This window comes from Aphis gossypii, chromosome 3, assembly GCF_020184175.1.
Source record: "Aphis gossypii isolate Hap1 chromosome 3, ASM2018417v2, whole genome shotgun sequence".
Classification (NCBI taxonomy): Eukaryota; Metazoa; Arthropoda; class Insecta; order Hemiptera; family Aphididae; genus Aphis; species Aphis gossypii.
In genome coordinates this window covers 45,345,729-45,363,165 of record NC_065532.1, presented here as the reverse complement: position 1 = coordinate 45,363,165, position 17,437 = coordinate 45,345,729, and the positions used below count along the sequence as shown (strand labels likewise).

The 17,437-nt window shown below is 29.8% G+C and overlaps 1 protein-coding gene across 6 annotated transcripts in view; it reads left to right on the top strand.

Annotated features, from left to right (window-relative positions):
* The window catches only part of LOC114124553 (dual 3',5'-cyclic-AMP and -GMP phosphodiesterase 11-like), a 75,355-nt gene that overhangs the window by 32,261 nt on the left and 25,657 nt on the right, over window positions 1-17,437 (top strand). For 4 of the 6 annotated variants that reach the window (XM_050203393.1, XM_027987844.2, XM_050203394.1 and 1 more), the window contains one exon: window positions 3,915-4,028. In XM_050203393.1, the coding sequence (XP_050059350.1) occupies window positions 3,915-4,028 (114 nt within the window). Of the gene's footprint in view, window positions 1-3,914; window positions 4,029-8,132; window positions 8,704-17,437 lie in introns of those variants that run through there. The other 2 variants (XM_050203397.1, XM_050203396.1) reach the window with 1 other exon arrangement.

Sequence of the window (17,437 nt, the reverse complement as noted above, 5' to 3'; positions counted from 1 at the left end):
TGTAAATATTAGCACTTATAATCTATCATTGTATACAATAAACAATAATTCAATAACTTTACGGTCGACAATATTCGAGATTCGCCGTACGGATTATAATTCACGTAATTTTTTTTTTTTATTACTGGTTTAAAAACATCACACGCGCGGTATACGTCATCTTTTTGGGGCATCGACGAAGTGGTTATTAGGCATAATATAATTATATATTATTTACATTATTTATGATCATAATAAAAATTAACTTTTATCGTGTTTGCATAATATTATTTGTAATCTAGAACTTTCTCATTTCTATAACCGTTGATTGGACAAACGGACAAAATAACCACCGCTAGCCTATTACAAACTATCGTATTATAATTTTATGTCGTATACTGCAATATATTATACGTACGGCGCAGTACCTATACCTATACTATACTCACAGCAAATAGATTAAATCTATTCTGTTGTATACTACACTGCAACAGCAGCTGTCTACGACTACGGTAGTACATCAGTCGTAAGTATATTATAATAATAATAATATGTATTATTGTGTGTGATAAATTATAATAATAATAATAATAATAATAAAAAAAAAACGGTTATCGCGATCGAACGTCGTTTTCTGCGGGCCGTGTGTGCCGCGTTTTGCGACGGTTTGGAAAATAGGACGACCACCTCTAACTGTCAGCAAACCTTGCGACGACGCCCCCGTTATGGATATACGATGACGACGATGTTTGGTGTACCATATTATATCATATATATATATATATATAAATATATATCCTGGATGACAGGATGACGGGCGCCTGTGAACTCGTGCACGTGCAAGATGATTATTTTACGTTATTGGGTACGGGGCAGCATCGGATGTGTGTGTGATGTACTGATGTGTATCTGTAGAGAGAGGTCGGCGCGGTTGTACCTACTTATATTTCGCGGGCTGCTGAGTGTCGGCTGCGGCGGCGGGTCCGTTCTGTCGTATTTTTATTTATAGCCGTAATAAGAACGACGAGGGGACGGAAGTGACGAGGAAGATAGTATATTATTAATATAATAATAATAATAATATTACGGTGTATCTAAAAAAAAAATTTTTCGGTGTCAACGCTTGTGATGAATGCGATGCCTGTAATCGATCGACGAGGTCGACGACGGCGCCTCAACACCATAATAATATATAATAATATATAATAAAATGAATAATGATATTATTACTACGATATTTATTATCTATGTATTATAATAATAATAATATGATAGTGCGTAACGATAATAACACACTCGTGTGCGTTATTTGATGTACTATTATTTTTATGTACAATATATTATTATTGTTATTTACCCGTCCGGGCAAGGCGAAATAATATTAGTTGCCACTTCCGGTTGTAAACGATGTCATACTATATTATATAATAACGTACAGTTTTATACTTGTGCCACTATCCCAGTCCGCGGATTAGATGTATAATAAATGTTGTGTAGGTATTGCAGTATTGCACCATAATAATATAACTTGAATAATTATTATTATTTGGCACGTGTTATACACATATAGGTGTGAGATAACAAACAGATTCAATGACTTCCGAGTATAACTACAGTTATTTAAATTTACAAACGATATCAAAAAACCCGCGGTGATTCCGATGAAATAAGCTAATGTAAATAAACGTTTGTGCGTAATAACAATAAACAATAATATTATACGCAATTGACACGAAACAAGTTAAGTCTTTGGTTCGCAGTATTATAATACTACTTATAAATGACGTGTGAATTTACTATTTAGTACGATTTGACACAGCTTGCTACCTCACTCTGAAAAATATTAACTGATTTTTGTAAGTAGACTGTTTTCCGAGAAATTATCTGAACTACAATATGACACAATAATAAATAATTATCATTAACGACACTGAAAAGTAAAGAAAAGTTACAAAAACAAGCCCAAATTAAGATCATTCAAACTATTTCAAACCGTAGTCTATTATAGACATCTTGTCCAAAAAATTATTGCTGCCATTAATGCACAACATAACATATAGCCTCAATGCTGCAATGCTTCATATGATCTCCCTTGGCTCTCGCCCACCACGAGAGTTCGATAATTTTAATTTTGAAACACGTTTGTCGAAAAAAAATGTGGAATTAACTTCATATGTATACAGGATACAGGTACTGAGTACTGATAAAATATTTATAACACTATAAACTTCGTAATATTTAATATAAAAATATATAGCTAAATCAAAGTTTTAATTAATTTTTGTTTGTTTTATAAACGGATTAAACAGATAGTCTTCAATCCGTGCTCAAGAGTATCAGTAAATTTTGTAGGTATACAGTATACCACTTTTAATCGAGCTAAAGCTTCAGGTATTATATGTGTACCTAAGTAAACTTTACAGAGCAGTAAAAATCCAAACGCATTTCGTGCGTGAAATAACAAATTTTAAAATGTATTAAATAATAAAAAAAAAATATATCGCCTGAAATTACACAGACTGTCTTTATATTATATCGTTTTATAAGACGTGACCTAATTGCGTTTCTGAATAACAACTGTACATTTTTCTCAAGCACCTTATGTCCTAATAATGTTACTCATTCAGTGATGGCCACTGATGGGTATAAGAGAAATGAATTATTACACTTTATACTTAAAAGTTATAGTCGATGTATCGTGAATCAAGTTTTGTATAATTTTTCGAAAACACAGACAGCTCTTGTGTTTAACTATGAATGCATGTGTGTGTTATTACGAGACACAAGAGTTCATTCTATAACGCATGGTTATTGCTATTTGCTACCTACTGACCTATTCATAAAATCGGTGCAGTGGTGTGTAATAATATATTTATACATTTATAAATATAAAACAGTAAAAATAATTTATGCCGTGTATATTTGTAGGAAAAACAAAATGTGTTTATCAGTTTTTTTTAGCAAAACAAGTAATTTAAAATTGAGTTTTATTATTTTTGTTTAAAATAACATTAAAACTTAATAATGAAATGTTGTGAATGTAAATATTAGGTCAACGCAGCGTCGTAGCTGTTGATTAATTTTTATTTTTTTTAATTTAATTTGTTATCTATAGCAAATATACAATAATTGTTTTAAGTTTATTGACAATATTGTGTGAAGTAATACGAGTGTAATTTACCACTTACCTATAAAATGAAAAAAAATAGTATAATTTATAGTAAATATGATGGATTTTATAAATGATGTACTTATTATGTTTGAGTGCGTTGAGTACAAACTAATCTCTCGAGATCATTGTCTTATTTGTTTTGTTAGAGTAAGTAGCCTATTGCGTAGTATTTAATCACCGAATTATGTTATTTCATATATTTTATCTCTATTTAATCCTGTTCAATTTGTATGGATATTAAGCTATTATGATTGCGTATTTCAGTCAGATTAATAAAATTCTATTGTTACAATATTTTCTTCTTTCTGTGTTTCTTACGACACAACAAATATTCATTTTATTTCAAATAATTGTACTTGGTACATTGAAAATGAAATAAATAATACTCGGGCAAATAAATGACATGTTAAATCATTTGTTTTTTATTGTTAAAAATGTATTTAAAAATTAAATTAGATTAGAACACTTGCCTGTATACAATTTTGATAATTAAAATTATTTATGTAGGGTAAAATTTTAAAACACTTTTTTAAGGTAAATTCATTGTTTCTTAATTGAAATACAAAATACCTCAAATTTTTCGTAGTGAATGTGCGTCGAACATTTTAATGATTAATCTATTTATATTTGTAAAAAAAACAACACATTTCAGTATATCACAAAATTACCTATTTGTTTTAAATTTTATTTTATTTCGCAATAAATGCATTATAATATTTTTTCATTAAAAATTATTATAAAAAAATTTTTGTTCTGTTTGTAGATATTGGATTTTTCGGGGATACATTTCCATCTACTATCGTGGAGCCTTTGTCGGGCAGGAGCCGCTCATTGCCGTCTCCGCCAATCCAATGGATGTCATCCCGCAGGAAACACGGTAAGTTGAATACTCGAATTATGACATGTCTTTCATAAGTAATAATATTAAAACATTACGTGGTAGATATATTTAAATAGTGTTTCGGACGAAATCGTTTATAGTCCTCCGCATTAACCGATGCCAAATGCATCGATATACGATTATAATTATGTTATGAAATCCGAAAATTGGAAAACAATATTAGTCAACAATACCGATTTAGGTGTGAAATATAAACAAATGCGAAATTACGTCTTACGGTGTGTACAAAATATGTTTAAAAAATAAATTAAAAATGTGAACTTTGCAATGAATTTTTACGACAATGCACTGCTGCCTATATATATAATATTACACAGAACACACATACACACGCATATATATTATAGTAATATTATAGATAATAATATAATAATAACAATATACCTAATATTGTTATTGTGTGCACTGCAGTGTCCTACCTAGCATGTATTATAATATAGGCGTGCATGTGTTTTTTTCGTGCCGGCCAGATGATGCCAACGTCCGGAAAATGTACCAAAGCGCAGCAGCAGTCGGATAATAAAAAAAAGTTAAAAAAAAATATTAAAAAAAAAACAACGCACAAGACGCGATCGAACGCGCACATTTTGCAGCGGCGGATCATTAATTAAATTCTATAATATATTATTATAACTGGTCTCGCACACACATCGTAGGCCGGTCACCACTACCCACCACACCCTACGACCCATCTCATCGTCGCGGTATTTAATAATAGTATAATAATATTATAATAACACAATATTATAGCGCGGCGGCCGGTGGGGGGGCACTTTGCCGCTCGTTCATTCATAAAAACGACAAGTGAAATCTATAGACGGTTTTGGTTAATAAATAATGTTATACTGTTTTCCCGTTATCGTTTTTATTGTTTTCGATGATGATCACCATCATTGTTATCGATGCCGATGATGAAGATTATTATTATTATGATGATTACGATGACGGTCGATGTGTGTGTGTGTGTTATGGGGAAAGAATAAAAAAAAAAAAAAAATTGTTATCTACAACAGTCCTTGGTCACGCCCGTAAATTTTTATTATCTACAAATAAAATAATAACATGTAGGTACAATATAGTATTATAATATTAGGTGTGCATTTGAAGCGCAATATTGTGAATCTGATATCACAGTCCGGTGTTGTGATGAATGATGGATGCGCGTTAATGTAATACTATATAATATCATTAAATCGTTGCTCAATTATATTCTCGTCGGTTGAAATCAAAAAAAAAAAAAAATAATAATAATAATAACAATATGTATTAGGACGTGTTATGTATATGGACGTGTGTGTGTGTGTGTGTGTGTGTATGAATATTACATGGGTATTTATATTTTTTACATCGCATTTACGTTGTGTTTTTTAAAATTATGTATTCATCTATTTTGCTACACAACTATATACATTTACAATTATTATTATTTTTTTTTTATCTATTACTTTATAAGGCACAAGGTTTTTTTAATGCACGCATTTATATACCTACATTTATAGGTATATATTGATTTGTTTTTGCGAAACGCGTTGTTTCCGTATTATGGAAAATGTCAAGTTTATAGATAGAAAAAAAAACGAGATTCGTATATTGTTACTTTTAATATTTAAAATTTATACTTCACAGTTGTAAGTTTTATGTACCGAATTATGTTTCGAGTAAAGTGCGTATAGAACTATAGAAACATCGGTAGCCATTGACTTCATAATATTACATAACAGTTGAATAATCAAAAACTTAAATACAAAATTATTATAAGCTTATTGTGACCACGTGACGATCTTACGTTTATTGTACTATTGTGTATTGTCATAAATTATAAGAATATAATGATTACGTTTGTGCGTATAAAAAATTTATTAAAAATTAATATTATATTAGCTTGACACTAAATTTTCCTTGAAAACAAGTATTATAGAAGTAATACTATTATTCATTAATCATGAATATATATTTTATTCACTTTGAATTATATTCGATTTATGTATGTATTACTAAACAATTACAATAGTTTAAATTATTTTTGGAATAATGAATAAATTCATAAGTCTCGGTTACTTATTAAATATTACACATATAATATATACCTATATCTACTTGGTTATAACTTAAAATCATTGGAAAAGACAATACTCAATTATATAAACAATAATTCGAAATTGATAAGTTTTTTTTGTATTATTGAGAACTCGATGAATAGGTCATATGATTAATGAAGTAAAATCACGTGTTTCGTGAAATCGATTTAACTAAACACGTTTTAAAAATAGTTTTTTTGGGTAAAATAAGAAAAACACAAATTACAGTTCAATTCAATGTTGTATGTTTTCGGTCTGGGAATTTTTAATATGTATATTAAACAAAAATAGCATTATTATAATATATTATTATTATATAATATGAGCACTGATGACCGAATAAACAATATTCTTGTTTAGCCTTGTTTGCTGTTCATCGAATAAAATTATTAATAAAATATTTAAATTCAAATCTTGATATAACTAGGTTTTTGAAAAATGTTGTTCACACTTCTTGGTAGTATTAATTTAATTTGAATAATGATTTATTTGTTCCCAAGTAAATAATAAATATTTAAAGAAATTAAAAAAATGTTGTTTTGTTTTATTAAGTTGATCATTATAGTTATCACATAATTTGTGGATTAATTTCGTGCTAGTAGTTAGTTACTGAATTCTAGGAACCATCAATACCTAATAAGTTTATCTTGTTAATGTACTTCTCAGATATAATTATGTCTTCAGAATTAAGAACAACACTCTGGCTGGAAGAACGTAAATTCTATAGAATTTGAGAAACATAGATAAATAGAAATACAATAAATAATATTTTAAAACAAACCTGGACACTAGATGTTTACCTTATTTCTCATTCTTTGGAGATAAAAAATATTATACACTAAAGACAGAAAATTATTGTAGCCAAAAAATTGACTCCACATAAACTCTGATAAAATTAAAACCGGTGCTATAGGTAGATACTAATGTTAAATGTACTATGTTATTATGATTTTGGCACTGTGAACACGAAGGCTACCATTTGGCGCTTTCTCCCTCTTATAAATAAAAATATCAAATTTTTGTTTCTAATAAAAGAGCATTGGAAATAATACATTGTAAGATTATTATAAATTATAATACCAACCTATAAAGATATTTCGGATTTAGCACTCGGAATAGTCGGCAACAGCAGTGTTTCTACTTTCTATATACATACGGTTTTTATTGTTAAATCATGAGTCATGCTGTCATCTGAGATATTTTGAGCTATGAAGTTATATGAGTAAAAATATTGAGCGATATAACGGCGAAAAAAAAAGGATTTTCTTTTCAACACAAATAATCTTTAAAACTTTCAATTACTAATGTCGAAATGTCGAATATGCCTGAAAAATAAGTACAGTGCTTAGTACGATTGGACAAAAATTTAATCGTTATGTCATTTACAATACACACATGTACTTATGTATTATATAAATTTACGAGTCGTATTTGTCGATATAAAAATTGCGAAACGCAATAAATATCTCTCAATACAGATAAATAGATAATTAATTTATACGATATTTGAATAATATTTTGTATACATCGATGTAGGCATATATATTATTATTATATATCTCGTATACGATTTAGTAAGTCAACGTCAATTAGTAGATTTTCATAATTTTTTTTTTCATACGATTATTTTTTTGTTGCCGACGACTGGTTAGCAGCAATTTTTTAAATGAAAAAAAAAAAATACTATAATATAGCGTTAAGTAGTGCGATAGTGTCGATGTATAACTCCGCAGTGAGCTGGATAGTCAGCGGCGGGTTTTTTAGCATATAATATAATAACCGTCCACGAGGTATATAAGCAAACAGACGCCAAAGCGCGCGTGCGAAGATCTTGCGGAGTATTCGTCGCGGGTAACCCTTTTCCGTCCGACCGTCCGGCCGCATATACGTTCTCGTGTTCTAACGTGTGTTACAAAAACACATACGCGTCCGCCCGCCGCCACCGCGCGCCACTACTGCCGCCGCCGCCGCCGTTCACTGCTTAGTTCGACTTCGGAATCGGTTCAGTCAGTTACCGACGGTTAGACGCTGAACACTGATTCCGGTGTTTGTGTTGTACTTACGAACACGCAGCTCTCTCTGAGAATCTTTTTCGCACAATCCTTTTCCGACGATCGTTAATATTGTTTTATTTATTTATTTTTTTTTTTAATATTTTACATAATACCTATCGTCGTTGTGCCGTTTATCTCGTACGATACCGCCGCGGTGATCTCAAATGTGCGTTGACGTTTTTCGCGATCCCGCCGAGACCCGCACCGTCCGTTTCGAACCGTATCACGACGACAACGGGGTCCCGCCGTTTCGATTACAATAATAATACATTTTGTGAACATATTATAATAATTAATTCAGTCGATAGTGTAGAATACAATAATAATTAGTAGGCATAGCACAGCAACAGCAATATCCACCAAAAAAACAAAATAAAATAAAATAAATAAATAAAGAATAATAATAATATACAATCGTAATAGTCACGGACATTTTTTATGACCGGTTTAATAGAACCATGCACACATTCCGGTTGCCGGAGTTCCTGAAATGCGTCAAGAATTATCTGAACAAAAAAGGTAAATACCATTCGTCTGTCCGCCAAGCTACGGGTCCCAGCTCGGTAAAATGCCAAAACGCCACGCATTATACGTGCGTAAAATAAATTATTATAGATGTGGGTAGTGTGGGTACTTTGGTGCCCGGTTCATTGATAGTATTATTATTAGTATAGTATAGCGTAATAGACGAGAAATAGTTGCCAGTTTATACGGAAATGTAGATTGGCGGTGGTGGTGTATTATACTGGTGTCTGTCGGCGGTGATAATAATAATATTAATTATTACTGTTTATTACGAATCGTTATCGATATCCGTTGTGTTTATTTCGAACATTTGCGAGCATACGTCTCCTCGTAATAAGGCCACTCCAAAAATCTCTTCTTTTTGTATTGTGTGTAGCCCAGACGGCGTCCGTCGGTCGGTAAATTATTTTCGTCGTCGTATTATATTATAATACAGCACAAGCGTGCAACTCGATAATTAAAACAACGACATTATTATACACTACTACTGCTACAGACTATGCTCTTATATTATATTATATTATGTGTGTAAACGTTTTTGATGCTTAATAAGTAGGTAATTAGCGGCGCGCAACACGCGAGTATATAGGTAATTTAATAAATTCTAGCGGCGCACTATGCCGAACAAGTCGCCTGCAGTAAAACAATCGTACGCAATCGGTCACAAACGCTGCACCGCTGCGGCCGTCGTACACACAATATACGGATATAACGATGCAGCCGGTGCTGTGCCGCGATTTTATTATTGCCCGGTGCGTGCAATATCCTCCACGTCCAGTCCGAGTCGTTCGGAAATATACGTAGAAAAAAAAACGAGGAAAATAAAAAAAAACGCAATATCGGTGCCGTGCGTGTTGGTATCGTAGTAACAATAACGTTGTTACACGTTCAAAACGTATTTTCGGAATTAATTTCAATCGCGGGTCCAAAAATATCATCCCGTATGCGCTTCGTATTGCGACCGTGTTCGAAAGGGCGGGGGGACCTCTTATAGTCGATTTTTCGACCTAACGTTTTGTTATTAATTATTATTATATAATCGTGTGGAGAATCTGTCCCAGTTAACGCCGCCAACGTGTATTATATACCTACTTATATTTTATAAAATTGCGACGTGTTTTCGTTTTGTTTCGAATCCGAGCGTTGTTTTTTCGAAATTTTCAAAACCGTCGCGGACGCGCCGCGCCCTTGGCCTCCGGCCGTTATACTTCGATCGCGGCGCAAATACCGGAGTCTGGATACAGGTGGAAAATTGCCGTGTTGATATTCCGTCCGTCGGCGGCGTGTGCTCGCATAAATAACACTATTTACGTTTGTGTATAGATTCAAGGACAAGTATGCGTATATACACACACACTCACACATTTATAATATATATTATATTTCATTATAAGTTTCTTTATTTTTTTTTTGTTTTTTTGAGGTCGACTTTACTACTGCGCGACGAAGTGTTTATACCCTATTTATTTTTCTTTTGCGTCGTGTTATTATTACGTTATAGGAGGTACGACGTTTTTGTCCTCTCCGGTTTTATTTGTTTAAAGACGATTTCGGATTTACGAGTACTCCCTATTTTCCAGTCCCTAGCGGTGTGTTTGCTTCCGGCCTACGGTTGTGTATAATATAATTTAGAATCATATAATATGAGCATTTTCAGACCTAATGGCAAAACCATAACATCGCATCCGTCAATATACCTAATATTACAATAATATTATTACGCGATAGTAACAAAGACGACGACGACGACGACGATAGATAATGTTTAAAAACAATACTTTTGCTTATGATTTATTATTATTATTATGTATTATGCCGTGTTGAAGTTGCTTTAATATTCAAATTTTGTCTAGGAAGGAAACGAGCTTTATGTAGCTACTCGTGTTGTTTTCATAAGTGATAATTATTGCAGTATACCTAGAAACGTTATCAATTTCTGATTTTGTTGTCAAAAACATTTAATACACAACTAATGTATAGCCGTGTAGGTATCAGCAATAATTATATTATATTATGTACATCACCTGTTCACCTTTTAACCGTGTTAATAATATCACCTGCGAGATTGTCTGCAGTTTAAAGATAAAGTAAAATGTACACTGTACTCTAAAATAATTATTATTTAACTGCCACGTTTCAATGAACATGAAATCGTAGGTCTAACGATTGGTTTAAATAAAATCTCCTATTCAGATACCCTCATAAATTATACGATATCATCCCTCTCGAGCCTTGTTATTCGACGAATACAGGATTTTAATGTGCGTGTATGGATTATTCAATTTTAAACGGATAAAATATTAAACTATATATACACACAAAGTGTTGTATTCGATTGAATAATTCAAATTCATCTTGCACGAGCAAACGAGCACCTATATAATATAATAATTACGCTGTATTTAAAAATATCGTTGTTTGTTGAATACCCATGGGATATATTTTCGCATAACTATTTCAAGGTTCATATTTGCTATAGGTACTTTTAAAGATATTTGAGCGTTGGCCTGTTACAGGATTTCTGTATTACGTAAATTAATGTACAACATTATTTATATGTTTCATCATATTTTCGTCCACCTATTGTTTTTGAATCACTCACTGTTTTATGGTATAATTTATGATAGTTTATGGTAACTTAAATAAATACTTTGAAAAACCACAACGCTAACCCCAAATATGTAAATCACGACATAATTTAGACTTTATTTAACAATAAGAAATAATAAGTTTTATAAATAACCGTAATGCGCAGTATTGTAACGTACGATGAAGTTTTATACATACATCTATTTATACTAACATTAATAGATTTGTATTAACTAGAATTGCTTGCTAGTATACTAATATGAATAATAGTAAACAACAAATGTAAAATATTATTACTTTCATGAACATTATAATTATTAAAGTCCGAGTTGAATACATTTTTGAAAATGAAGTATTACGTGATTTAAAAATTAATTCGTTGTTGTTTACGACTTCACTGGTATCTGAATATAATATCTTATAAAAAAAAATTTTAATGTAATAATATGTTTTCAAATATCAGGGTTTCTCATTTCTGATTTTAATTATTTACAATTTGACATTTTGAGAAAGAATCTTTCATTCGTTAGGTATTATAGTATACGATATAAATTGTTAATAATCCAACAAGCACACGTTTTCCTTAAAGTTAATATTATCATAGGCACCAACTGTTGAGGTATACTTTGTATAATTACACATTTATATGTTATATCTCCTGTATACTTGATTATGTGTATTATAGTTTCATTTTAGTCTTACGCCTTTATTAAATGTATAAATCGCTTGTTACACTTTTCACTAAATGTTGATAATTAAAAATATAATGCACAGTAATGAAATATTGCAGTATCTGTGTATTAAACTTACAAATTTAATTAACAAAAAAAAAAAAAAAAAAAACTAGGAATAATAATTAATATAATATATATATTTTTTAATTTTAATATTTTTCGACCAGTATTATTAAATATTGTTATGTTATAATTTTTTGTTTCGTACCTATAATGTTATTTATTATGGTATAGTTTACCAATTTTTAATGGCTCATGTATTAATGACCTCATTGGGTTAATTAAAACACAGCTTTGAATGAGTAATATAATTACATCGAGATTTAATGTAGTTTTATTGATTTATTGTAATTATTTAGAAATGTAGTTATCTACTGCAGTTTTAATTAATTAATAAACCAATTAACTATTAATTATTGTTCTTTATTTTGTATTTTGATCGATACTTACAAATCACATTGTAATAGGTCATAATTGTTGACAATAACAAATGTATACAATATTAAGTATATTGTCTTAAAATTAAATTTTAAATAAATCCAAACACAATATTATATAATATAATAATTTAATAAGCAACTGTAATTTGTTCACAATGGCTTGTTGTTTATATTTATAATTTTAAAAGTATGATGTTGTTAATTAATTCATTGTCATTTCCGAGTATCCATTACAAACTATTGGATAAAAGTGCTTATATTGTTAATATGAATTATTGTATTTTAGAATACGATTCTTTGTCGATGTGAGTCTGATACAAATGCTGTATTTCCCTCAATAAAATGTAAATCGCTTGTCACTTGTCACTAAATGTTAATATTATGTACAGAATCGGTTGATAAATTGTATAAACATAAATGATAACGGATTATGATAGTTAAGTCTTTTGTATTTTAATAAAATAAAAAAAAAAAAAAATTATCGATTCTAATCACAATAATACTTATGTAGATAAAGTGTGTTATAAATATATGTCATCGGTTTTTAATCGTAAAAATATACAAAATGTACATACGTATTTCAATAGCCCCGAATGCATATATTATTATAATATTATATTTACTATGCGTTAAATGCATTAAGTCTTTAAATAATCGAGTTTGATGAAAAAAAAAAATAAAAAAATATTTAATATGAAATAACAGTTTAAATAACAAACAAATAAAATGTTATGTTCCATTAGTATTTAACGTTATACTTGAAAATTATTTAAATTCCAACTGTTTATGAATAATAAAAACAAATGCGTTATAAACATAATATCGTATTTCAAAATTAACGGACTAAATAAATTGTTTTATGTATTAGCTACGGCATTTGCATTGATATTTGATATAGTCAGTCTTAAGAAACCATAATATATCAATGCATTACAATAACAACATTTTTTTTAAATTTATTATTATTCTCTATTTGTGTTTGATGTATTATATTTTACATATTGTGTAGATTACTGAATTCACATTAAATATTATAAATTACAAAGCAATCTAGAAATTTGTCTTGGTTTTTTTTTGTACCAAATAATAATATTATTCGACAAAGTTGAATAAAATAAATTAAATCAAGCATTATAATATTATTAATATATAGGTTAATATATATTTTTAATATTATTTTATAATTTATGTTTTGCTATACACAAATAACCATGGTTATAACTTTAAAGTAGGACGTAGGTATATATTATAACCTATTAAATAATTATATTAATATTATATTCATATATTTATTGTTGTATAAGACTTACTAATGATTTTTTTTATTAGACTTTACCAAACGCATTAATGAAATGCGGTATTATAATACACATTATAGAGATATAATAAATAGTTTTCTCGTGTAAAAAATTTAAATTTTTCTTAAATCATATTATGTTGTGTAATCAATAAAAATATTAATATTAACTGTTTTAGGATTTAATCTCAAAACACTTATTATACATATCCCTAGCATGTTTTCCATTTGATGAAATTATGAAGCGTCATATTGCAATACAAAGGCTTTAAAGAGTTTAAAGAAATCGTGAAACTTGTATGAATAGTGTTTAATAACTTTAAATGATCGAATTTATAATTTACATAAATTATACACGTCTACTACGCGTCTTCTACGCACTTAAATTTCCATATTACTATAGGACATACATATTTGACTGAAAACTCGTACTATATTATGTATTACGTTCATTTTTACACCGATAATGTTTATATTATCCTATGTTATTCAGAAACGCTATATATTACAATTTACTTTGATTTCATTGATCGATTGAATTACGTCAATCTCTCGACGTAAATTATAGATATGCGCACAATTTATAATATTTTAACCAAAGATTGTCGAAAAGTAATAACTTTACTACTGTTTGCAGTTGAAAATCTATAGCGTTCATAAGTACACGATTATAAAACTAGGTATATGGTTTCATTTTCTATTATATCTATTAGTCATCGGTCAATTATTATTTCTACTCTAAAATATTGTGTGTTAATGATTACGCTGTTCACGCACACACATACTTCAGTATAATAGGTATACACTACACGTATGCACGTGTCGCTATGGATTTTAGTTCCAACTCGATCTTCTGCGTACAAGAAACGTGAACGACATTTTCCCGCATTATGTGAAATACTTATACCACACACATAGGTACGCACACACACACACACACACACACACACACACACACACACACACACACACACACACACACACACACACACACACCTATCTCATGGTTACCTACGTAGTAAAATATATTCGTTTCGGACTTAAATACTGATTTTTTATTTTTTATCGTTTCCAACGCGACGGTTTAACACGCATACGCATATCGATATTGGTCTATAGAGTAGAATATTTTACAGCCTGCAGGACGAAAACCGATATTATATGATTATGATGATAGTTCGGAGACTATACGCTGCTGCCAATGGATGGAAATAATAATTATAAAAAAAAAAAAAAACATAAAATAATAATAATATACGAGAGCCTTCTTCGCCGGAGTGTATAGTGTATACTGTATAGTGTTAACTGAATCGAGTCACGGAGCAAAAATTATATTTTACGACATTACTGGCCATTACTGCATCTCATCATGAACGCCTATTTGCATTATGCGGTAGGTCAACTTGAAAATTTTTTCAAACCCATTTCGGAAGTATCCCGTGCCTTCCATACAAATCGCGTGTGGCATATTGTTTTGTTTTTTTTTTGCTGTCTTATAACAGTATCGCGTTTACGTATGTGTATAATGTAATAATATCTGCGCACGCGTGTCGAAAGCGACGAAAGCTGTGCTGTCGGGTCGCAATTTTTAATCGCAGCGTGCTTGTGATTTTGTTCGGTATTTTTATATATTATTTATAAAACACAATACGTGTTTGTATTAAATAGGGATGAACGTTGACATTATGACAATATGATATTGTAATTTGTGTTGTAATATGAATAGTATTATAATATGATGTTAATAGAAGTAAACGAACGTCGTGTGCGGAACCGTACGGGCGCCGTTTCGCAGTCCATTCACGCGCACAAATGTTGAAACCTATTTGCTCGATTGGTGGTGATTTATTGAAAATATCGCTATTTTTCATAATATGACGATCATTTGTCTCTGTCTCTGTCGTCTTCCATTGTCCAGACACTAGTTAAAACTATTTCGTTAAATCCGCGTGTACAATAATAATATTATGATTTATTCATTAATCAATTCGATTTCCTAACAATATTCTATTCTATACTTATTCGAATGCGTATAATACCTATATCATAATATCGTTCTCACATATTGTATATTGTTTGAAATTTAATTTTAAAAACAATGAATATTCTCTCGACATATTATATAAATATGTAATGAATAACCTTTTAACAACTATTAAAACAAAATTATGTTCATTAAATATTAATAATGGTTCGTCTGTAAAAGAAATCGTTATCGATATATTATTATAATATTTTCAGTATTGCTAGCATTTTAATTTAAATTGATAAATAAATGCTAGAATATTATACTATAACATAACATTTAGGTAGAATTTTATTTTAGGACCGAATTTTACGTCATTTATTTTACATTTTATCTAACATTCAGGAACAGGATAAAACATGTTCGTTGTGTTTTTTCCGTATACATTTAGAATAATATTCTACTTTAATAATGATAAGGGGATAAAATTGGCACCAGTGACGCCTAGACTGTCTTAATATGTTGAATTGACCACTACACATTTTACGCATATTATGTTATTTAGATTTTGAAATCCTTAGGTCTTCAACCCGTCGGTCGTCTGTAGCAAATTATAATACAAAACGTTATTTCTCCGTGGGACGTCTACAATAGTGGCGTATAGGGAGGGGAGGGCCAAGTACCAAAAATAGATCACTGTCTCGTGCCAACGGGACGAAAAAAATTCTCATACCATTTTACACTTGTGAAAAATACCTCGAGGCAGTGGTTCCCAAATGAAAATGAAAATTATATATATTTAATAATATGTTATAAATTATAATTATTATCACGAATTATCATGAATAAATAAATTCTAATATACTGCGACGTGAATAAAGATAATATTCAAAATATCTAACGTATTAAACGATGGTGTTTTTGTTGTTAGGTACGTCAATTAATTGCTGTTAAAAATGTGTACATTTGAAAAAAAAAACATTTGTGTTAAATACTATTGTGTAGAACTCTCATTCATGAAGGATATTGTTGTTCCATTCATTAACAATGAAGTACAAATAAAAACCTTTTGTACTTCTCTAACTATTTTTTATTAAATTTTCTCGATTTTCTGTTATAATTCGATAATTTGTTTGTTCGTCACACGGGTAGTACAAGGTCATTTAATACGATCTAGATAACTACATTACCTATAAAAGTGTACATCAGCGTTTATGTAGATAAATAGATGAAATTATAGTTTGCGAGGGGAGTAAGAGTGAGAGTGAGAGAAGTACAATGGCGTAGGTCATTATTATTAATAATAAATAAATCATAATTGGAGATCAAACGATTCTTTTCCTCGAACTAAATTTTTTTATTAGTTTTTTTTTGTTGATTTTTCGTCATATGTAATTATGTCATAATTCATGAACTATTATTAATGATTGATATTAATTTACTTTTGTAAATTTTCACAATCATATCACGCAATGTTAATATATAGGCTCGACTATATAATATATTATGCATACATTTATGTAACGGCTAAAGGCATAGTATCGTTCGGGTAAATATTACATGTAAGTTCAATGTTGTTTGTAATATCGTTTGTAAAATAATAAGTGATGGCATCTGAAACTATATCAATGCAAATAGTTGTTTGATGATATTGTAGGCGTTTAGAAAAAATGTCAGTCCATTTTGTACGCCATAAACCATT